The sequence below is a fragment of the Antechinus flavipes genome, chromosome 3, assembly GCF_016432865.1.
Source record: "Antechinus flavipes isolate AdamAnt ecotype Samford, QLD, Australia chromosome 3, AdamAnt_v2, whole genome shotgun sequence".
NCBI classification, from domain to species: domain Eukaryota; kingdom Metazoa; phylum Chordata; class Mammalia; order Dasyuromorphia; family Dasyuridae; genus Antechinus; species Antechinus flavipes.
The window spans coordinates 74,125,515-74,150,285 of record NC_067400.1 but is presented as its reverse complement, the minus strand read 5'-3'; the positions used below and the strand labels follow the sequence as shown (position 1 = coordinate 74,150,285).

The 24,771-nt window shown below is 33.8% G+C and overlaps 1 protein-coding gene across 1 annotated transcript in view; it reads right to left on the bottom strand.

The window, feature by feature from the left end:
* Nucleotides 1-1,134: 1,134 nt before the first annotated feature.
* ACADL (acyl-CoA dehydrogenase long chain) overlaps nt 1,135-24,771 on the bottom strand; it is a 44,463-nt gene continuing 20,826 nt past the window's right edge. Inside the window, exons 9-11 of the mRNA XM_051983630.1 lie at nt 9,923-10,050; nt 7,726-7,812; nt 1,135-2,440 (exon numbers count right to left, since the gene is read on the bottom strand). Coding sequence (XP_051839590.1) covers nt 2,347-2,440; nt 7,726-7,812; nt 9,923-10,050 — 309 coding nt within the window. The 3' untranslated portion in view covers nt 1,135-2,346. The remainder of the gene's footprint in view (nt 2,441-7,725; nt 7,813-9,922; nt 10,051-24,771) is intronic.

The window sequence follows — 24,771 nt, the reverse complement described above, 5'->3', positions numbered from 1 at the left end:
AGTCTGGTATCTAAAATGGGGCAAAAAACCCAAAACAAAACTTGACAATGATATGAACCATGCAAAAAGGCAACAAAACTTAGGTCACATGAAATTAACTTTATCTGATCTCCAAAAGATTCCATATGCAGTTTGTTATATTTTCTAAGAACATTAATCAGTTGTTTGTTAAAGCAACTCTTGGGCTCTTTGGACCTTTATATTAGGGCAGATTATTTACAATGGCTAAACTCCCTTAAGAAATGATAGCAATTTTAAATATTTTTGTATGTTTCTCATTTTTTGTTATCAACACATTAATGTAAGGTAGTTGAAGTTGTCTCAACTGCATGTTCTATTTTTTTCATTTGGCATTTATTTTTATTTTTGGTAAATTGGTAACCTAATTGTACAGAAAACTGATTTAGAAATGCTGCTATATCAGTAACCAGTCATTTTCTGCCTGTTGAAATATTTTATCTGGGGTATTACTGAATATTTGCCATATATGTCTCAACTCTGTCCCCTAAGAAAATAGTTATGATTCAGAAATGTAAAGCTTCTTTTTGGTCTATGAACTGTTTACCTTTTTTGTTATTTAATTCTGATCCATCTTTTCCAATATATTTTTGTCATCCTTTGCTCTACCACTTTTGTACTGAAGTTACTGATCTCTAAAGTATGTTTATTTAACATGAAAGATTTTTGAAAATTCTTTGAAACATTTTCCAACTACTTCATCTTTGCAATCAATGTTGGTACACATAGTAGAATTATCATTATGATGGTCTTTTATTTTTTTTTTACAATTTATTATTAGTATTACAGCAAAAGATGAACAAGTGTCCAATGAAAAGTTTCTTGTTGCCTTTGTTGTACAACTGGTTTTTACAAGGAGATTTTCTGAGTCATCTTTCTATTTAGATGCAACTTTCTTTTGCTTTCATTTTGTAGTGAGAACTTTAAAAACAGATTTGATTCTTTTTTTTTTTTTTGGATTCTCCAGCAACACATCTTTTTATTTGTCAGTGGAAAAGACTATCCATCTATATCCAACAAATGAAATTTAATGCTTATAGATAATCTGAAAAATGACATTCTTAACATTCTCTATCATCACTGTAGAAGTACAGAAAATGCCACACAAGCTAGGTATTTATTTTCCTTTGTTTATTGGGTGGACCATAGCAAAAGAATTCATCACCAAAGGTCTAGTCTACTGTTTACAAGTCAGTTTCTCTGTACTTAGACTGATCCTTGGAAAGCAGATCAATGCACTGCTGGTTCAAATGTCTGCAACCTTTCCAGCATAGTAAAACTTGTCAAAGGACAGATTTGGAGAAGTCAAGATCATTTCCACACTAGGAAGAGGCATCAGAATAGGCCTTTGTGAACACATTTAAAATTTTCATATTATTTGAGACCTGTCAACGCCTTTCTATAGCCTATCAAGATTATTTTGAGTCCTGATTCTGTCATACAATTTGCTAGTTATCCACAGAACTCTGTTATCTGCAAATTTTATAAAGATGCCATCCATGTCTTCATCCAAGTTACTACAGATAAAAATATCCCCTCAGGGAAAATCTAGTAATAGTTTAAAAAAATGTTTTGTCTGAGTCAGAAGCCTCAGAGAAAAGAAATCTATATGGATCCATAATGAATATGTATATAAATTTGGGAGACAACCAGCTTTCAACATTACCTTTGTCCTCCCCAGTGAGAAGTAGCAAACAAAACAAAACAAAGCACAATGACAGATGTGCCCCTTTGGTTTTCATGATTAACAAGAATAATTTAAGCATTTATGTGTTTAATGTTTCATTAATATACACAAAACATTTTTATATAATGTGATTTATTTGCAAATTAATTTGCTGCATTTATTGACATTATTTTCCTTTGAAATAAAAGCCACTTCTTTGAGATCCATGTATAAACATTTTAAAAGAAAAGTATGGGAGCAAATAATAGTTCTCTTACAAATTAAAATGGAAATGTCAGTATTAATACTTCCTCAGGGACAGGACTTGAAGAAATTATGTGAATAATATTAGCAGAAGTCAGTTAAAATTATTCCATGTTAACTCTAACTCAAATTAGGATCATTTAAAAATTTTAGATTAAGTTCAAATTTGAGCCACTCAGACCCCTAATAAGTATTACTCTTTTTTTTTCTCAGTTTAGGTAAAACTGTATTGAAAATTAAGCTTTCCATTAAAAAATTTCAAAAAGTAGTGTCCCTAAAGAACTCTTCCACAACAAAGCAATTTTTCATCTTCCAACTTTGTTTATCCTGTATTAAAAAAATTCAAACATGTTTTCATTTTAAATTCAGCTCAGAAGTAATTGGATGAGAGTAGATGTTTACTTGTCATGGACGATCTCTCTAGCAATCAGTTCCTTCATTATTTCATTGGTTCCACCGTAGATTGGCTGGACTCGTGCATCCACATATGCTCTGGGTGGGGAGGAGGAAAAAGAATGAATAGCAGAAACCTTAAAAATAGCAAATTATGTTCTATTAGATAATGGGTAATTATTTCAAAGTTCATGTTAGATAATTCCCAAGAGAAAGGGAGGGGCAATATTTTTAAAAAGCTTTCTTCTTTGACATAATTGCATTATGCTTGGATTAAAATAACTACAAAACACATATTTAGTTTCCATAATCTGATACAATATGAACTATAACACATAGATTATAATTCCTCAAGAAAATTACAAATGTAATTAAGCAATATAGTTATACTTTTTTCCAATTTAATCTTCTATAATTTGCCAATATAATTATAGAAAGAAATGAAACTTCTTAAAAATTTAAAATTTTAAAATGTCTTAATTTTCTTCAGTTCTCAGTCTTTCTAGGTAAAATTGCAATTTAAGAATTTTTTAGAAAAGGAAAAAAACCCCAACATTTTCCCATTAGGTTCCCACAGCTATAAAATTAATGTTTTAGAAAGGAATGTTTCCTACAGAGATAATGAAAGTCTCTTAGAGTCATAGAAGGTCAATATCTACACTACAATGATATTCAGGGTTAACACTCAGAGAGGCTGAGGTCTTCCACATAAAGTATAAATATGACTTCATGTGTGGTAATAATACTAATTATACTAATTATCATCTTGCATTGTTTTTTACTTTTTATTCTCCTCCATTTTATCTCCTTTTCCTCTTACAGCTCTATGAAGTAGGGAGGTATAGTATTACTCTCATTTTATAGGTGAAGACACTAAATCCCAAAGAAATCCAGTAACTTTGGCACTTCTAATTAATGGCAGTTATTCAGGAGGGACAATGGAAGTGCTGAGAGTTAGGGCCCAGGTTTCCACACTCTTAGTTCAGGTCCCCTTTCATATTAGTTCACACAACTTTGATTAGCCAAGACAACAGGGTTAACATTAGCTTAGTTCTTTTCCCTAGGAGGTATATGCCAAAACATTTTCAACCATTTCTTTCAGGAATGAAAATTGGGATATTACAGAAAACAGACAAATATAACATTTCAATATTGCAGAAAATGTGGCCCAAGATTGTGGAACTGATTCTATTCTTTTTATAGATCTTTTATTCTAGAAAACCCTTCCACAGCATTTAACATGGTAGCTGTTGCAAATGGCAGACACTTAAAACAAATATTTGATTTTAGCACTATCTGAGCTATTTTCAAAGTCTGACTACAAACTAACTACTGAGACTTAGATCTAGAGATACTGGTGTTTCCAAGTGCTTTTTACTTTTATTTTCAGTCTCTCTCTGTCTCTCTGTCTCTATCTCCCTCTCTACGTCTTCCTCTTTCCCTCTCCTTCTCTCTTTTTCTCTTTCCTTCTCTCTTCTTTCTCACTTCTTCTCTCTTAGTCTCTCTCTCTCTCTCTGAATCTGTCTCTCACCTTCTTTCAATTAGCAAAGCCAATGCTCACAATGTTCACATTCTATTTTTCCAACCCCAAAGAAACTTGGAGTGTTTTTTTGTATGTTTGTTTTTAGGATTGCTTTGATTATCTTCCCTTATATCACAGATCTTTCAAAGTAACTCACACTGATTTCTTAGGACCAAAGATTTAGAGAGAAAGGGATGACTGAAGCCATCTAGTACAATCTCCTCATTTTACTGATGATAAGACATACCCATGAAGACTTAAGGTTCTAAGGTCCATAGGTAGTGAGAATGTATCAGAAACAGAATTTGAACCTAGGAACTTACTTTAGAGGCAGTGTTCTTTGACATATTGCTCTCTAAATCAGTCAACCAACACTTTATAAGTTACTGGTTAAATCTATCCATGAACATATTAACAGGAAAGAAACAGAAGGAATGTTTAATCATAGCCAGTAACAAAGTGTCAAAGCATCTCCTACTTCTTTGATCCTAAGTCTCTTATGTCAAGTGAGGCTGACATAAACTAATTTTGTTTCACTAGAAAGGGGCAGTAGGAGGTAGCCTGGGCATTGAGGCTGAAGATGTAAGATGGAATACCAGTACTTCCCTTACTCTATATGTGATCTCATCTTAATTAACTATCAGTTTCCTCAAAGTACAACAGTGGAATTATATTATCTTTATGACTTCTAAAATTCTATAATGCTATTTTAAAGTAACTTTTCATATAAAACCAAGACTTATCAACATGTATCTTATTGCAACCCTGAACATTATCTCTTATGAGAAATAAAATAAAAAATCTTTTTTCATTGAATAAGAATTATGGAAGGGTAGAAAAACCTGAGTTCAAGTCTCTTTATTGGTTGCGTAACCCTGGGCAAATCATGTAAGCGCTCAGTTCTTTGGGCACGTCTCCCAAATTTTAAGTTGGAGATGATTTGAATTGATAAGAGAATACTCCACATTCCCTTTTCCAGCAAAATCACAGGTCAGGTCCAAGTATCGAAATGTAGCATATTAATATACTACCCTTATCTAATTAACTTTGTGATGCTAAGGGTTAGGTAGCTACATTCTTCTTAATTCTTCCTTCTATGTTTAGGAGAAAAATCCCAGTTTATTTGAATGCTCATATAACCTCTGGGCTGCCAAGAAAGTTAATAATTATTCTCTGGCAGAAATATGAGTTTCTCAGAATCAGACATATCCATCATGCCATCAGTCTGTGTCTTTTACTTTTAACTGACCTAAAAGCAATTCTCCTTGGGGAAAAAAACAACAACAACAACAACAACAACAAGACCAACAATTCTGTTGTGCTTAAAGTATCTAGATGTTGGTCTATCTCCATTTTTGTGTGCCTTCCTCAAAAAAACAAATTAATGTTTAGCTGTTTTATACAAGGGATTCTGGAAATAGAGGCAATATTTAAATCAAAGAAAAATACATAACCTTCCTTTATTTCACTCCCTTTCCATTACTGCTGCTGGGATGATAACATGCTGTCTGAATCTTCAACCCCCACAAAAAGGCCCAAAAATAGTTCCACTGACTGGCGAAATCAACTATTTCATCACACATTCCATGACTGACTGTGAATACATTGTGAGTAACATTTGTTAAAACAGACTTGGAAATTGTTTCAGAACATGAAACAGAAAAATGAAATGTTACAGAACCATGACATTAAAGGATTATTTTGTCTTTTCAAATCAGTTAGTAATTTATTAAGTGCTCACTCTGTATCTGGCACTATGCTAAGCTCTAGGAGATACAATGAAAGGCAAAGGGTAGCCCCTTAAGAACAGAAGCTATATAGTCTTTAAGTAGCTTTGTACAAAGAACCTATATTCAGACTAAAATGGAGATAATCAGCACAGGGAAAGCACTAGAATTAAGGAAGATAAGAAAAGAGTTCTTGAAGAAGATGGGATATTAGCTGGTACTTGAAGAAAGGAGACAAAGAAGAGAATGTGAGGGACAACCAATGAATGTCTGGCTGTCTGATCCATTGTCCCTGGATTACAGAATATGTGAAGGGATGTAACGTATAAGAAGACTAGAAAGATAGAAAGTTATCAGGTTATCAAAGGCTTTGAACATCAAAAGAGATTTTCATGTTTGATTCTAGAGGTGATAGAGAGCCACTGAAGTTTACTGGGTAGAGAGGTGGGGATGGGGATGGGGGTGGGACATGACATGGTCAGACTTGTGCTTTAGGGAGATCCCTGAGAACTGAGGAGAGGAGGCATTGAAATGGGGAAGAGACTTATGGCAGCAGACTAACTAGCAGGAAACTATATAGTCCAGACTTGAGTTAATGAGCGCCTGCATCAGGATGGTGGCAGTCTCACAGGAGAGAGTCACCAAGGTTATGTAAAATGTTACAAAGGAAAACCGACAGGACTTGGTAACAGATTGGACATGAAAGTAAGGAGTTGAGGACAGCATGCAAATTTATTTCTATTAGCATTGAGATAGATATAGGAATGAAAATATTTGGTTTTGATTTAAGAATTTTTGAAGACAGTTCCAAGAGGGTTTATACATAACAAAAGAAGGTCTGGTATAAACCTTATCTGTTCTGTTTTATTTAAAGACTAAAATATATGTGCCACAATAAGTTTGAATTAATCAGTCTCTGCCAAAGATAAAAAAATTAACAGGTTATGTGTATGCTGTTTCTATTCTTAACCAATTTATGGGGGTGTTTTGTTTTGTCTTGTTTTGATATAACTGACAGCTGTTATTCTCATTAGGCAATAGAAGCACATCAAAATGGTTAGAATTCAGCCAAGCAAAGTGAGGTTTTGAAAGATTCGAACTGTCCAAGTTTGAAGCCAAATTTAGAAAAAGAATGGGTCTTTTCCTCCCATCAGATAATCTAATAAAGTTTAAGTAAAAAGAAGATGTTTTTTATAAATCCCACAGCTTTCTCATGATTGAATTAGAAATAAAGTGAACTTTGTGTGTTAAGTCTGAATTTTTCTTTTTTTGTGTGTGTGGAGACTGTGTATAAACTGTTAATCTGGGTGAGTCAGAAAAAAACACATTCCCTAGCTCAGTGAAGAGAAAATGCTGTGGGAAGACCAATGTGGCAAACACAGCAGTGAAGGAAGGGAGTCAGTTATGGAGAGGGAGAAACCTCTGGAATGTGTTTGTCTGCCTATTTATATATTGGCACATTTCCAGTGAGAAGTTATAAACATATAGCTTAGTCAGAGAATAGGTACCTTTAAACATTTTTATTTTAGGACTTCTACTAAGAAGAACTGAATTGTTTCCAGCAAAATTATCTTCAAGAATTAAGATATTACATTGCATTTAACATATACTTTACCATATTTAACATGTATGGGACTACCTGCCATCTAGGAGAGGGGGTGGAAAGGAGGGGAAAAGTTGAAACAGAAGTTTTTACAAGGGTCATTGTTGAAAAATTACCCATGCATATGTTTTATACATAAAAAGCCATAATTTAAAAAAAAAAAGAGTTAAGATATTAGTCCCTCCTTTTGTCTATATCAAATTTTGAGTAACTAATTTTTGAGATTCAAAAATCATAATGGTTGGTTGCTTTATTTATTACAAGATGAAGAGATCAAATGAATGAAATGAATCTCCACAGTGATATTCCCTTCTTTTCACTTTCCTACATTTAAAAAAAAAAACTTTGTCTGAAGGCCCATGACTACTACCATATGCTTTATCACACATATAATGGTCATCCTCAGTAATCTAGTTAATGGGTAATTGTCTTTGAACTTTATTTATAGTCAGTGGAACTCTTGATCTTTCTTTATTTGTTCATCTTCAAAAAGAATATAACAAAACAATTTTTCTTCCTAAGAAATACTCACTTTGCAATGGGGTATTCCCACATGTATCCCCATCCTCCATGGAGTTGCACACAATCATAAGCCACACTGTTTTGTAGTTCAGATGCCCTAAGTAGACAAAATACAGGAGGAAAAAGGAATTTTTAAACTGGATTTCTGTGGAATGGTTCCAAATAAAGGAATAGATTATTTATGACTATGTAACCATATGGGTTTATGAAGCCATTAAACTCTCATATATAGATAAAGCATGAAGGCTGCCTATCCAAAAAAAAGACCAATTTTATTTTGCAAATTAAATTTTTTCAATTAACAAAAAAAATCTACTCTCTCTCCTTTCCCCTTCTCTATTGTACACTCCCAAAAGGCAGCAGATTTTTAACGACTCAGCTCTTAATAGATGGAATTACAGAGTACAATTAGCAAATTTTTTCTGTACAATAGTTGCTCATCCAAAAGCTCATATAAAAATAAATTTTAAAATTCCTGCATAGAACCATCTTGGTTAATTATTGTTTTTGCCAAATTTTTATTAAGACTGTGTCCATGAAAATGAAATACATATACAGTTTAATCAATTACATGTTGAAATAATTTAGCCTCTCTTCCCCTGACCACGGATATCATATTTAGAATGAAGGTGTTTACTATTTGACTTAAATTACTCAGATTCTGTTTTACTCAAATCTCCTCAAACTCCAATAATTCTTTGTATTTATACATACCACCTAAATCTCAGTTTTGAAAGTTATTCTCTGACTTTTTATCCTGACTTTTTATCAGTAAATTCATTAATAGTTACAAGTATAATTTTTGTCACAGTAAAAGAAAAATTGACCATTTTAAGGTAATAGTGATCTTAAGGAAGAAATTCCAATTAAAATTACATGTCTTTAATCCAATAAAAATATATGTGAAAAAGAATTAACCATATTTGTATAGTCTTGTTTTTCAAGTATAGTCTAATATGAAGAACTTTTAAAAATGAAATGCTACGTTCCCTCCTACTTTCCCCCCATTCCCATGAGGACATAACAGGAATTTTATCTATCCTACTTTTAAAAAATGCAATGTGATACTCAGATTTCTACCCTTCCTTCCCAGTTTGAAAAAAAAAAGACTCAAGGTAAACATATAATAATCACAGAAACAATTTTTATCTCAATTTTTAATGCAAGAGATTCATATGCCTTATAGAGGTACAATAATCCAAATGTTTATGGACAAGGTTGATAGAAACTCTGGGGGTAATGACATTTGGAATTTTGGAAGTATCTTTATTTGGCAAGTGTATGAAATATTTTCTAAGTTCCAACTATCTATTTCCTTGTTTCATCTCTTAAAGTGAGTTTTATCATACCAGGTCTTTCCAAAGAATGTTGAGGACAGCAATTAGCAAAGATTTTTGAAATCTATCTTTTGTTCTGTTATATATGAAATTGGGGGTGGGGTGGAGAAGGTAGTCCAACTTAAAACATCTCCCTAAATGGTTTCTTTTCTGAATTTCTACACGCTGTTTTCCAATCTGAAATTAAATTATTTGTATAAGAATACAAACACTATCCTACTTATTTCTGCTTGCTTCCCTTTTGGCCTGACATAATTTGAGTTAATAATTAATGACAAAATTCCCCTCTACCTGCCCCCAGCAATGGTTTCAGGGTAATAGATTAAAAAAAAAAAGAGAGAGAGAGAGCAATCTGCTACCTCTAACTTTGTTCCCAAATCTTTGGGTCTAAAAAATCTATATGACATTTGAGTGAACTCTTTCTCTTGTTCATAATTATCATATTCCCTTTATTCAATAGAGAAACATTTTAACTTAGTCAATTAGGGCATTTTTCTTCTGTCTTAAAGTGACATCTAAAGTGTTTGATTGGGTAATTAATTCTTTCTCCTTGAAACAAATGCTTCAAGCAACTTTGAAAATAGATCATTTTCTGATGGGAACAAATCATTAGTCCTTGCTCAAGTCTTTGGATATTCCTATTGAGAGAGGTTAAGATTTCATTACCAATCCCACTGACAGATAAATTTTCAGCCTGGCTTAAATTGTCTCAGTGGGACCTTTAAACATATAAAAATGATTGGCCTACTATTATTCTTTCGCATTGATACAGTCTCCTCCTTCAAAGGGATTCAGAGTTATGGGTAAAGTTGGCCCCCTCCCAGAGCCATCTACAAAATTACTACCCTTCAATTACTGGAATATACATACCAGTATTTTGCCATGGAAGCAGTAGCTGAATCCAGACGTTTTGCATCATGAAGCTGGAGACAGCTGTCCACAAAAGCCCTGGTCACACAAATATGTGTTTTCAATTCAGCTAGTTTGTGCTGAACCGTCTTGTATCCAAAGAAGGAAGAGGAAATTTTTAAAAAAGGCAACATGTGAGAACTTTTATATGCATGATTTGTAAAAAATTATAAACAGTGGAAGAATCTTTCTGGCCCCAAATGGTTAGGTTATATTTTGTTCAAAAGTCAAACTCTTACCATTCCATTTGAGAAATTCAACATTTCAGTGCTCAGGAAAATTACAAAGACAGGGGGAGGGGGGAAAGGGGGAAATGATGGAAAAATTAACTTTCACCTTGAATTTTAGAACATTTCTAGGTTAAAAAGTTATTTCTTTCAAGTTGGAGCGCCATCTTGTGGCTCAAAATCTTGACACATAGCTATTAAAAATCATCTGTAAAATTCCTCTATCCCTTCTTTGGAAAACGAGATTGTTACTTTTTCTTTACTGGCCTCAAACAATGGTATTCACGACTCTCTATCATGGCATACTTGTCTGGATCATCTAGCTCACTAGCACTGGTGTTTCGCCACTGATGAAGATGGAAATAGAGAGGCCTATATCTTCATACCCTATAAAGGTCTTTGTTTTAGGTTCCAGATCATTATAGCATTAAGCAATTCCATCTCAATTCTTAGTGTTTTCTTTTAATAAGAAAGGATTTTTAAAAAATTAAATACTTAGAGCAGAACCAGGAGGACACTGTATATAGTAAGAGCAATGTTTTGTAATAATCAGCTTTAATAGAATTAGCTCTTCTCAGCAATACAATGATCTAAGACAATTAAAAAAAAAACTTGCAATGGAAAATGCATTTAGAGAGAGAACCATGGAGTCTGGATGCAGATCAAAGCATATTATTTTCACTTTTGTTGTTGCTTTTATCTTTCTTGATTCTTCTTTTACAATATGATTATGTAAATATGTTTAATATGGTAGCACATGTAAAACATATAGCAGATTGATTGTTGTTTTAGGGAGGGGCAAAGGAAATAGAAATCAAAACCTTATAAAAGTAAATGTTGAAAAATAAAAAAAAAACTCATTTTCTACTAAATTGCAAAAAACAAAAGATACTTAAAAAACAAAATCAATCAAACAAACAAGTCTAAAAAACTGGCAAAGATAGCATCATACCTAGCCTATAGAATGGTAGAATTAACAGACAAGACAACCTAAGAAAACGTACATTTTACTCCAAATTCTGATACCTCTGATTAGATTTTCTTCTCTCCCCCCTCCTCTCCATATACATAACATAACATAAATATATATATGTATGGATGTGTCTATGTATATATACATACACATACATACATACAACTATACATATAGTTGTTCAATATATTGACATATATTGGTGCGTGAAGCCAAGCAAGTTACTCCCTTGCAACTCTAAGCAACTAAGACTCTAACACTGTACAGAAGGTACCAAGCTGCACTGGTAGGTGGAGTTTGCTTATCCGGGAAAATTACATACATCAATGAATTCATAAATAGGATACATGTTCTCATCCCTATCATCACAGTCAGTAAAGTTAACCTCCTCCTTCCCCTTCCATGCTCCCAGCAATAATAACAATTTAGGGTTATTTAGTTTAGGAACAGCTTATGTCAAAGCAAGTCCTAAGCTTCAGTCACAAAAGATGCCTCTCCTGGATCCAAGGGGAAAATGTCTGACTTAATACCACTACTTGAACAACCCTAGAATCAATCTTATTCTAGTAACATTGCTTGGGTATGCAAGTGTCTCTGTAATCTCTGGAAAGGGAAAACAGAAAAATCAAGAACATAGATTAATCCAAGGAGAGACAAGGTTAGTGTGGAGAAAGCTCTGAAGGACATGGAAAGCTTAACAGTTTAGAATTAAAAGTCAAACTCCTGAAGCTTTTGTTGCTATCTACCTACATGACAGTCAGTTAGCTGACGAACATTTATTAAAGTGCTTTGGATACAAAGAAAAGCAAAATCCTTGGTCTCAAGGAGTTTACATCCTAATGGAGGAGATAATATATAAGGAATTATACATATCATAATGATTAACATACAGTAGGTACTTAATAAATTCTTACTGAAGACTGATGTCTCACAATCAATATTCAGTCTCTCATTCACTGTATTAATCTCTGGAGGTATAAAGAAACATAAAAAGATAGCCCCTGCCCTTGGGAGTTTATCATCTAATAAGAAGCTTACCAACATGCAAACAAGCTATATAACAGGTAAATTGGAAAGAGTCAAAGTATTTAAAGGTTTTAGCTGCCACTTGAAGGAAGTTACAGACAAGTATGAGGTTTGAGCAATTTTTTATATGACTAAATAGACTTTATCTGGAAATCGCCTGTTTATATCCTTTGACAATCAATTGAGGAATGACTTTTTCTATAAGTTTGAGTCAGTTTTTGCTATGTTTGAGAAATATAGAAGAATGAGAAGCTTATTGTAATTTTTTTCCTAATGATCACTGACCAAGTATTTTCCTTCATCCTATTTTCCTCTGTTTAGCCTACTCTCTCCTTTTAACCTGTCCATTTTCAAGTTTTTTGCTTCTGACTTTTACCTCCCCCAAATTCCATCCATCCCTTTATCAGCTCCCTCTTCTTGCCTCCCTACTTTCCTGCATAGTAAGATAGATTTCTATGCCTAAACTAAATGTCCATACTTTTTCCTCTTTGCCTCAGTTTTAATGAGAGTAAATCTAATGTACTCTCCTCCATGCTTCCCTCATTTCCCCCTCCACAGTAAAATCTCTTTCAGGCCTGTTATATGTCAGAAAATTTATACCATTTTACCACTTCCTTTCCCCTTCACCTTGTGTATTTCTTTCTTCCTTATCTACTACTTCCTTTCCCCTTCTCCCAGTGTATTTCTTTATTCCTTATTTCTCTCTCTCTCTCTCTCTCTCTCTCTCTCTCTTTTTTGCTGAGGCAATTGGGATTCAGTGACTTGCCCAGGGTCACACAGCTAGGAAGTGTTAAGTGTTTGAGACCATATTTGAATATAGGAGGTCCTCCTGACTTTAGGGCTGGTGTTCTCTCCACTGTGCCACCTAGCTGCCCCCTTCCTTATCTCTTAATTTAATTTAATTTTTTAGCCAATCACACCATCACATTCAACTTACACATCTGTTTTCTGTCTATGTATACTACCTAATAATAATAAAAATTTTAGGAGTTAAAGAAAAATTTTAGGAGTTAAAATAGTTTTCTATGCAGGAAAATATATAGTCTGAACCTTACTGAATCTCTTTTGTTATCTCTTTCCTCTACCTTTTTTGGTTTGTTTTTGCTAAGGCAATGGGGTTAAGTGACTTGCCTAGGGTCACACAGGAAGTGTTAAGTGTCTAAGGCCATATTTGAACTCAGGTCCTCCTGACTTCAGGGCTGGTGCTCTATCCACTGCACTACCTAGCTGCCCCTCCTCTACCTTTTTATGCTTCTTTTGCTTTTTGTATTTGAAAGTCAAATTCTCTCTTCAGCTTTGGTCTTTTCTTTAAGAATGCTTGAAAGTACTGTATTTCATTGAATATCCATCTTTCTTCTTCTCCTGCCCCTGAGGGATTATACTCAATTTTTCTGGGTAGGTGATTCTTGCTTGTAATCTTATTTCTTTTGCCCTATAGGATATCATATTTTATATCTTCTGGTCCTTTAATGTAGAAGCTGCTAAATCTTGTGTAATCTGACTGGGGCACTGAAATATTTGAATTGTTTCTTTTTGACTACTTGCAATATTTTCTCGTTGTTCTGGCAGATTTGGAATTTGACTATAATATTCCTGGGAATTTTCACTTTGTGATCTCTTTCAGGAGGTAATTGATGGATTCTTTCAATTTCTATTTTATCATCTTGTTTTAAAATATTAGAGTAATTTTCCTTGATAATTTCTTGAAAGATGATTATCTAGACTCTTTTTTTTTATCATAACTTCGGGTAGTCCAATAATTCTTAAATTATCCCTCCTGGATCCATTTCCCAGGTCGGTTTTTTTCCAATGAGGTAGTTCATATTTTCTTCTATTTTTAAAAATTCTTTTGACATTGCTTGAGTGTTTCTTAATATTTCATAAAGTCATTATCTATTTGCCCAATTCTACCTTTTAAGGAATTATTTTCTTCAGTGTCCTTTTGTACCTCCTTTTAAACTGTGCCAATTCTACTTTTTAAGGACTTCTTCTCTTTAGTGAATTTTTGCACATATATGTATATTCCATTTGGCCAGCCCTGATTTTCAAGCTATTCTTCTCTTCATCGGATTTTCATGCCTCTTTTACTATTTAGACTATTCTAGTTTTTTAGGTGTTAATTTTCTTCAGTATTTTTTTTGTGTGTGTTTTCTTTACCAAACTGTTGACTTGTTTTTCATGATATTTATTTGGCAGCACTCTAATTTCTTTTTCCAATTTTTTCTCTACCTCTTTTGCTTGATTTTAAAATCCCTTTTGACCTTTTTTCATGGCCTGAAACAAATTCATATTCTTGGAGGTTTTAGATGCAGGAATTTTGACTTTGTCTTCTGAGTGTATGTTTTGAACTTCCTTATCACCACAATAATTTTCTATGTAAGAATTTTTTCTGCTGTTTGCTCATTTTCCAGCCCATTTCTTGATTTTTAACTATACTAACATGGAGGTCACTGCCCAAGTGAAGCATTGTCCTAAGCTTCAGGTTTTTTTGTGCAGATGAAGTTTTGTGCAGTGCTAGAACTGTGACAGATCCCTGTTACCTTATAGCTACTTCAGAGATGGAGGAGACAAAAGACCACAGATAAGAGCAATTTTCACATTTCTAGGAGTTAGTTCTATGTATTTTTATAGGAACAGAGGGCAAGAGCTAATTCAAACCTCAAAAGTCAAACTCCATGTTTTAGGGACATTGAAAATGTGGCCCAGCTAGACTAAGTGATTTGTTTGAAGAAATACAAGAAGTAAATAATAAAGGATTTAAGCCTTCTGATTCTAAATCCAGCACTCCTGGCCTTCAATCTTTTCTCTTACCTTATTGAGTAGTCAGTTCCTCATCAATAGACGTCTTAAAGCAAAAGATATATGATCATTTGCTGGCAATTATGACTTAGATAAAAGTTTGATTGCTGAGGTATCCTCCAAGTTTGTGATTCTAAGCACCATTCTGCTAAAACCAAGATCTATGAGGTCCTCAATTACTTAACACTTACTAATAAAGTGGGTTTTTTACTCCATCCTCATGTTTCTTGCCTTTTCTGTCCCATTTGACCATCGTTATTTATTCTCTTTCCTCCCAGACATTCTTTCTTCTGTTCACCTCAGTGGCATCATTCTTTATGGTTCTCAGGTTCCTTTACTGGCTTTCCACTTTTAGTTGCCATTACTATTTTCTCATCTCACCTCTAAGCATAAGGATCTCAAAAGATTCTGACCTAGGCAATCTTTTCAGATTCTATGTGCTCTTAAAAGTCATCTATTTAATTATCACTTCTATATAGAGAACTCCCGAATATAGAACCACAACTTTTCTCATGAATTTCAGTATTGAATTTCCACATTTCCATTAGATATATCTATATATCACTTTCCATTAAAAAACTCATAACTCAATATTAATTTATTATCTTTCCCCCAAAACTGAACCTCTCCTAACTTCCTTGTCTCTGATACCATTTAACTTGTCCCCAGGGTAAAAATCTCTTGACTATTCCTTCTCCCTCCTCGTCCTTATTCAATCATTCACCAAGTGCTTAACTCTCTCTGCTTTTCACTTCTCCTTGCTTTAATCTATCTCTCACACAATTGCCAAAATAATCTTTCCAGGTCTGACCTTTGAATTCTCCTACTCAAACTGTAAATTCAGTCTCTTATTCAAGACCTTATACAAGTGTGGCTTTAATTTACTTTTTAAGCTTTATTTGCATAACTACTCTTTATATTCTACTTTTTGAACAAGCTAAACTGTCACTTGCTCCCTAACTTTATCTTGCCCACTTATGGCTCCTGTTATATCTAAAAAATAAAATAAAATAAATAGCACAAAACAAAAAAAGCATAGCTCACAAAGCTTGGTGTGCAAATCAGATAAAGAAGTTTGACTGTTATTTCTAACTAAGGCAGAAGAGCCACAGATAAGTCTCTGTGAACCCTAGAATTGTAGATCCACAGCTATAGATTTAAAAGGGACCCGAGAGGCTAAGTCCTTATTTTATGAGTGGAAAATTGGGGCTTGGGTAAGTTAAGTTCGTACAGATAGTATCAGAAATAAAATTTTAACTCAGATCCTGACTTCAGAGCTAGCATTCTTGTAAAAAATAAAATAGTTTTTTTTATTTTTCCAAATACATGAAAAGATAATTTTCAACATTCACCTTTGCAACACTTTGTTTTCCAAACGTTTCTCCCTTCCTCTCTTCCTTCTCTCCTCTCCTAGACAGCAAGCAATGCACTATAGGTTTAGCATGTGCAATTCTTCTATACGTATTTTCACATTCATCATGTTGTGCAAGAAAAATCAGATATAAAGGGGGAAGAACATGAAAAAGAAGAAAAAAAACAAGCAAACAAATACCATCACCAAAAAAAGGTGAAAATACTATGCTTTGATCCACATTCAGTTCCCATAGTCCCCTCTCTAGATGCAGATGGTATTTTCCATTGCAAATCTATTGGAATTGCCTTGAATTACCTCATTGTTGAAAAAAGCCAAGTCCATCACAGTTGATCATCACTTAATTTTGTTGTTGCTATATATAGTGTTCTTTTGGTTCTATTCATTTCACTTAGCATCATTTCATGTAAATCTTTCCAGGTTTTTCTAAAATCAGCCTGTTCATTACTTCTTATAGAAAAATAATATTACATTACATTCAGATACCATAACTTATGCAGCCATTTCCCAACTGATGGGCATCCATTCAATTTCCAGTTCCTTATCACTATAAAAAGAGCTGCTGCAAATATTTTTTTATATATGGCTTCTTTTCTTTCTTTTATGATCTCTTTGGAATACAGACCCATTAGTGAGACTGCTGGATCAAAGGGTATGTATGGTTTTTTACATTTGGGCATACAAAAACTAGGATTCTTTCCATTATAATATGCTTTGTTACAATGGACTGATTATCAGTAATTTCTGTGAACATATAGAGCAGAAAATGAAGAGCAGTTTGGGTAAATTATCACTTATTTGTAGTTGCCCTTGGAAGCAGGGAAGGACAGCTTGTCTTTTTCAACAAAAGAACAGAGCCTTGAGTATGTGTTATTAGCCTTAATAATTTGTCATTAGCTTTAGAAAGGGGCAGAAAAAGGAAGGGATATGTTGCTTATCTGCAGAAATGCTGAATAATAAATGGGGAGGGAGAGAATCATAACATGCTTGCTCAATTCATCTGAAATGAATGGCTCTTTTATCTATTTCTTCTTATTCTTTGCATATCTTTATTCCTTCAAGCTTTAGGCCTTCCTTCAAGCTTTAGGCCTTCCACAACATTTTCCTGAAATCATTCTTATTATTTTATTTGACCTCTTCTATCGCATGTACCTGTCTTAAAAAAACATCTACTTGGGGCAGGTACTACAAATGAACAATGAATGGGCCCAGAACTGAAAAAGAAGAAATGAGTGGAATGGAAGGCATTCAATAATTCCAACCTGCTCCCTAATCCAAAAGCCCATCTTTTTCAATCTGTCAATAAACATTTGTTAATGTTTTGCTATTCCTTCTTCCTCCTAGTCCTCACTGACTCATTTGCTAAACTCTTGACTTTTGCAATAGACTTCAAATTAATCTCTCTGCTGCTAAGTATTCTTCTCCCTGCTTTAATCCATTCCTTACACAATTGTCAAAATAATCCTAATTGTTTTGATCTTTGTAATTTCCTCCTCAAAATCCAAATTTAGTCTCTCATTCACTGTATTAAGCCCTGGAGGTATAAAGAAACATAAAAAGATACCCCCTGCCCTTGGGAGCTTACCATCTAACAGGGAACTTACCAACATGCAAACAAGCTATATAACAGGTAAATTGGGAATAGTCAAAATATTTAAAGGTGGATTTTAGCTGCCACTTGAAGGAAGTTACAGAAGCCAAACACAGGAAACGGAGATGAGGAGAAGACATTCCAGGGAATGTAAACAATCAGTGAAAATGCCCCAAGTTGAGAGATGGCATGAGGGATTGAATGGGGAAAGGCAGAGTGTACAAGGTATAGGAAGACTAGAAAGGTCAACAGGTGGGGTTATGAAGGGCTTTGAATATCTAAATGAGGATTCTGTATTTGATCCTGGGGTAATAGAGAGTCAATGGGCTTTATTACATGATCAGACCCCTGGGAAATGCTTATGGAAACCAATGTTCTTATAATGACAATCTGTGGCTATATGTTCATAAAATAAAGGAACCTTCATAGGAACAAGACTGTCTGAAAGAACAATAGACGCTCATATACTGTTTGAGGATGTATTCTGATGGAAGTGGACCTCTTTGATAAAGAGAGCCTTAATTGATCAAAGATGGACAGAAGCAGCTACACCCAGAGAAAGAACACTGGAAATGAATATAAACTGCTTGCATTTATGTTTTTCCTCCCGGGTTATTTATACCTTCTGAATTCAATTCTCCCTGTGCTACAAGAAAACTGTTCAGTTCTGCACACATATATTATATCTAGGATATACTGCAACCCATTCAATATGTAAAGGACTCTTGCCATCTGGGGGAAGGGGTGGAGGGAGGGAGGGGAAAAATCGGAACAGAAGTGAATGCAAGGGATAATGCTGTAAAAAATTACCCTGGCATGCATTCTATCAATAAAAAATTATTAAAAAAAAAAATAGACGCTCATAGACTACAACACTGGTATTCCATAGGCTGTAGTATATTGCCAATGAGATGGGGGTACTTGAACAAAGTAAGGAACACAAAATATATCTTCTAAGACAATATCTGCATATATGCAAAAATACATGTGTATATATATGTAATATATTTACACACATACATACATGTATGTTATAGTCTTTTCTCATGACTCATTTTCCTAGTGTTTGACATCCTTGAATATAACCTTCTTCAATCTCTTTTTCATGTTTTTTTCTGTACTGTTAGAGAGTACAAAGGAGAACACAGGTCCATGGAGAAAGTAAACACCCAACTAAAAAGCCTTAAGCAATCTGAAAGCTACAGAAATAAATGTTTTTCTTGCTATTAAACATTAAGCAAAGCATTTGAGTGTGAAATGTCATGGTTTTCTGTTCATGTCACTATAATATTATATTACCTATTCTTACAGGGCATAGTTTGGTTGCTTAATTCACATGTGAATTTTAAAAAATATTTCACATTTTAATTGGTTTTTATATCACCTTGATTTCTGAATATACTTCCTACACAATCATCCTTTGTAGAATAAAAAAAGAGGAAAAAAAGCAGTCCAGCAAACTGGCATACATCAATTGAGTCTGACAGTATATGTAAGATTTCATACCCATATCTTCCATCCTCTGCAAGGAAGATTAATTCATTTTTTAATAGCATAGTAATCTATAGAAAATATGGCTTAATCAGTGTTTTTAATGTGAATGAAAGATGATGGGGAGTTACTGGGAGGTTTTAAGAATATAAGTGACTGAAAAGGTTTTCTTTCAAACATTCTAACATTTATCATATACTTACTATGTTCTGTCTGGTTTAATATCTAAAGACAAAGAAAACAAACTCTCTAACAATAATGGCAGGACATTAAGGACATTTCTTGATGGATGCCTATATTCACCAAAACTCTACTCATGGCTAGAATACCAATTAATTAGTGCAGCGATATTAAGAAGAATCCACTGGATATTGCATGGGAAAAAGAGTAGGTGAAAAACTGGAGCCAAAGCAGAAGGAAAGCACATTATGTAACGGCAGCCTACTTTATGTAAAAATTGGATTAGCTAGTTTCTGAGGACTCTTACATCTCTTAGATTCTTGGATCTTCATCATTCTCTTCAAATTATGGATGAGAAAAGATCAGCAAAAGCATCCTTTATCTCCCCTAAATACCCTCGTAAATAATTAAACATATTTTAAAAAGAAAAAGAATATTTCTATATTTATAAATAATAAATTTATTTAGGGAAAATAAGATAGTTTTACTGTAAATGATACTTATTATTCCTTTAAAAATGAGAGTCAAGACAGTGGAGAAAAGCCAGGAAGTTGTCTGAGCTCTCCCTAGTTTCCCTTGGAAACAACATTAAATCAAGCCTCTAAATGGATTCTGGAGCAACACAATCTACAAAAAGACAGAGTGAAACAATTTTACTGCTTAAGATAACTTGGGAGGACTTCAAGAAAGGTCTGTCTCGACTAGGTGAAAGAGGAGTGCAGCCCAGTACAGATGGTACCCTAGACAAACTAGGGGAGGCCTTCAGACACAGCACAGATCAACAATGGAGACCCTTCAGTTCTGGCTTGGTAGACTAGTACCCAGCACAGCACAGAAGGTAAAGTGTTAACCTCAGAAACCAGGTCACAATAGGGGTGACTAGACTGAGGCATCTCAGCACAATAAACAAGCCAGTTACCACCTAAGGCCCAACCTACAAAGTTAGAGAGCAAGCCCATGCCCCCCAAACACAAGAAGTTTGGAACAGTGACCTCCATGCCCCAGAAACAGAAGCTCAATTTTAAGTCACAAAATGGGTAAAAAAATTTTTAAAAAGGCAAGAAACAAAAAAGAACCTTGATCATATAAAGCTACTGTGGTGACAGAGAAAATCAAAACACAAATCCAGAAGAAGACAATATTGTCAAAATACTTCCAGGTAAAACCTCAAAGGAGAATATGGATCAGTCTTAAGTCCAAAAAGCCTTCTTAGAAGATCCCCAAGAGGATTTTAAAAGTCAGATAAGAGAGATGGAAGAAAAATTGGGAAAAAAATAAGATATATGCAAGAGAGAACCAACCCCATGAAAAAGGAACAATACAAATTGACTGAAGAAAACAGTTCCTTTAAAAATATAATTGGCTAAATGGGAGGGAAAAACCACTGAAGAAAACAACTCTTTAAAAAGTAGAATTGACCAAATGGAAAAGGAGGTACCAAAAGCTAACTAAAGAAAATAATTTCTAAAAATTAAAATTTGGCCAAATGGAAGCTAATGACTCTATAAGACATCAAAAATCAGTCAAGGGGCAACTAAGTAGTGCAGTGGATAGAGCACCAGCCCTGAAGTCAGGAGGACCTGAGTTCAAATATGGCCTTAGACACTTAACACCTCTTGGCTTTGTGACCCTGGGCAAGTCACTTAACCCCAAGTGCCTCAGGGGAAATAAAAAACAATCAGTCAGAATCAAAAGAATGAAAAAATAGAGGAAAATGTAAAATACCTTTTTGGAAAAACAACTGACCTGGAAGAAAAACAACTGACCTGGAAGATAGATCTAGGAGAAGTAACTTAAGAATTAATTAATTATAGGATTATTCATTTGGTAAAGCTATGATTTAAAATGTGATTTTTTTTTAAAAGAGAGCCTAGACAGCATCTTTCAAGAAATTATCAAGGAAAATTTCCCTGATATCCTACAACCATAAGGTAAAATAGTCATTGAAAGAATCCACCAATCACTTCCTGAAAGAGATCCTAAAATAAAAACTCCAAGGAATATTGTAGCCAAATTCCAGAATTAACAGGTCAAGAAGAAAAATACCACAAGAAGTCAGAAACAATTCAAATGTCATAGAGTCACAATCAGGACTACACTGGACTTAGCAGTTTCAACATTAAAGGATCACAGATCTTATAATATGATATCCCAGAAGGTAAAGAAGCTTGGATTACAATGAAGAATAAACTACTCAGCAAAACTGAGCATAATCTTTCAAGGGAAAAGATGTATATTCAATGAAATAAAGGATGAAAAGATCAGAATGAAACAGAAAATTTGATCTTCAAATATAAGACTCAAAAGAAGCATAAAAAGGCAAACAGGAAAGAAAAAATGTTATTCAAAAAGATTAAACTGTTTATATGGGAAGATTATACTTGTAAGTCTTGAGAACTATATCTTGAGAACTTAGGGCAGTTAGAAGGGGCATACATAGACTGAAGATTGGGTATAAGTTAACTTTGATGTAATGATACAAAAAACATTAAGAAATTGAAAAAAAAAAAGGATTGTGCTAGGAGAGGAAGAAAGGGAAGGCAAAACATTCCCCAAATGATAAATGGTTAAATAAATGAACAGATAATTTTCAGATGAAGAAATTAAAATCATTTTTAATCATATAACAAATGTTCTAAATCACCAATTAGAGAAATTCAAATTAATACCACTCTGAGGTACCATTATGCACCTCTCAGATTGACTAAGATGATAGGAAAAGAAAATGATAAATGTTGGAGGGGATGTGGGGAAACTGGGACACTAAAACATTGTTGGTAGAGTTGTGAATGGATCCAATCATTTTGCAGAGTAAATGGAACTATGCTTAAAGGGCTCCAAAACTGTGTATACTCTTTGGTCTAACTATTTCTACTAGGTCTATAGATCCTAAAGAGATCATAAGAAATGGAAAAGAAACCACATGTGCAAATATGTTTAAAGCAGCCCTTTTTTGTGGTGTCAAGAAATTGGAAAGTTAAGGGATGCCCATTAGTTGGGGAATGGCCGAATAAGTTTACGGTATATGAATGTTATGGAATATTATTCTTCTATAAGAAATAATCACCAAGGCCTGGAGAGACTTGTATGAACTGATGCTAAGTGAAGTGAGCAGAACCAAGAAAATATCGTACACAGCAACAAGAAGACTGTGTGAGGATCTTGACTTTACATATTATTTTCCAATTTTTCCAGAAAATTTTGTCAAATACTGAGTTCTTATTCCAGAAGCTGGAGTTTGGGGATTTGACTTGAGTCTTTTCAATAAGGAGGTGATTCAGGCCAATTGGAAGACTCATTATGGAAAAAGCCATCTGCATACAGAGAAAGGACGATGGATATTTTCATCTTTTTTGTTGTTTGCTTGCTTGTTTTTTTCTTTCTCATTTTTTCCTCTTTTGATCTGATTTTTCTTGTGCATCATGATAAATGTGGAAATATGTTTAGAAGAAATGCACATGTTTAACCTAAATTGGATTACTTGTTGCCTAAGGGAGGAAGGAGGGGGAAAAAGAAGGAAGGGAGGGAGGGAAAAAAATTTGGAACACAAGATTTTGCAAGGGTGAATGTTGAAAACTCTTTCTACATGTGATTTGAAAAAAAAATACTATTAAGTGGGGGGAAAAGAAATAACCCTTTTAAAGCTATTACTGCAATGTAAATCCAAATAAAAGAGGGTGGCTAGAAATAGGTATAAAAACCAAACTTCTCTGGTATTAAGTATCTCTACATATCCTGTTTTATGGTGGCTGAATACTGCTGCTGTTTTATCAGCTCACTTGAAATCTTACATCATCTTACAGTAGGAAAGTGCCTATTATATAAAATAAACCCACAAGAATTATCAGCATTTCTATGTTACTGACAAAGCCCATTAGCAAAAAATAGAAAGAGAAACTCTATTTAATATTACTGTAGACAAAATAAAATACTTGGAGGTCTACCTGCCAAAACAAACCTAAGAATTATATGAACACAATTACAAAACACTTCTCACACAAATAAAATCAGATCTAAACAATGGAAAAAATATCAATTGTTCATGGCTGGGCTAACCTAATATAATAAAAATAACAATTCTGCCTAAATTGCTCTATTTGTTCAGTGCCTCATCAATTAAACTACCCAAACATTATTTTATAGACTAGAAAAAATAATAATAAAATTCATCTGAAAGAACAAAAGGTCAAGAATATCAAGGGTATTAAAGAAAAAAATATAAAGAATGGTGGTTTAGCAGTACCAAACCTAAAACTATATTATAAAACAGCAGTAATGAGTAGTGGATCAGTGGAACACATCAGATACATATGACACAATAATCAAGATCTAAAACAATCTAGTATTTGACAAATCCCCAAACTCCAGCTTCTGGAATAAGAACTCAGTATTTGACAAAATTTTCTGGGAAAATCGGAAAATAATATGTCAGAAAATCATCATAGACCTATATTTCACACTCCATACCAAAATAAGGTCAAAATGAATACATGATTTGAGCATAAAGGATGATACCATAAACAAATTAGGAAAACAAGGGACAATTTATCTATCAGATCTTTGGAGAAAGGAGGAACTTATGACTAAAGAAGAACTAAAGAACATTATGAAAGGTAAAATGGACAACTTTCATTACATTAAATTTAAAAAACAATTGTATAAATAAAACCAACAGAAACAAAATTAAAAAGATTAACAAGATTAAAAAAGAGGTACAAAGCTGGGAAAAAAATCTTCATAGACAGTATTTCTGATAAAGATCTCATTTCTAAAATATGTAAAGAACTGTGTCAAATTTATAAGAATGCAAGTCATTCCCCAATTGACAGATGTCAAAAAATATGAGCAACAATTTTCAGATGATGAAATTAAAGCCATTTCTAATTATGTGAAAAAATGCTCTAAATCACTATTAGTTAGAGAAATGCAAATTAAAACAACTTGGATGTACCAATATCTCATATTGGCTAAGAAGACAGGAAAAGATAATCATAAATGTTGGAGGGGATGTGAGAAAACAGACACTAATGCACTGTTGGTGGAGTTGTGAAATGATTCAACCATTCTGGAGGGCAATCTGGAACTATGCCAAAGGGCTTTAAAACTCTGTATACCCTTTGACCCAGCGGTGCCATGACTATGTCTGTATCC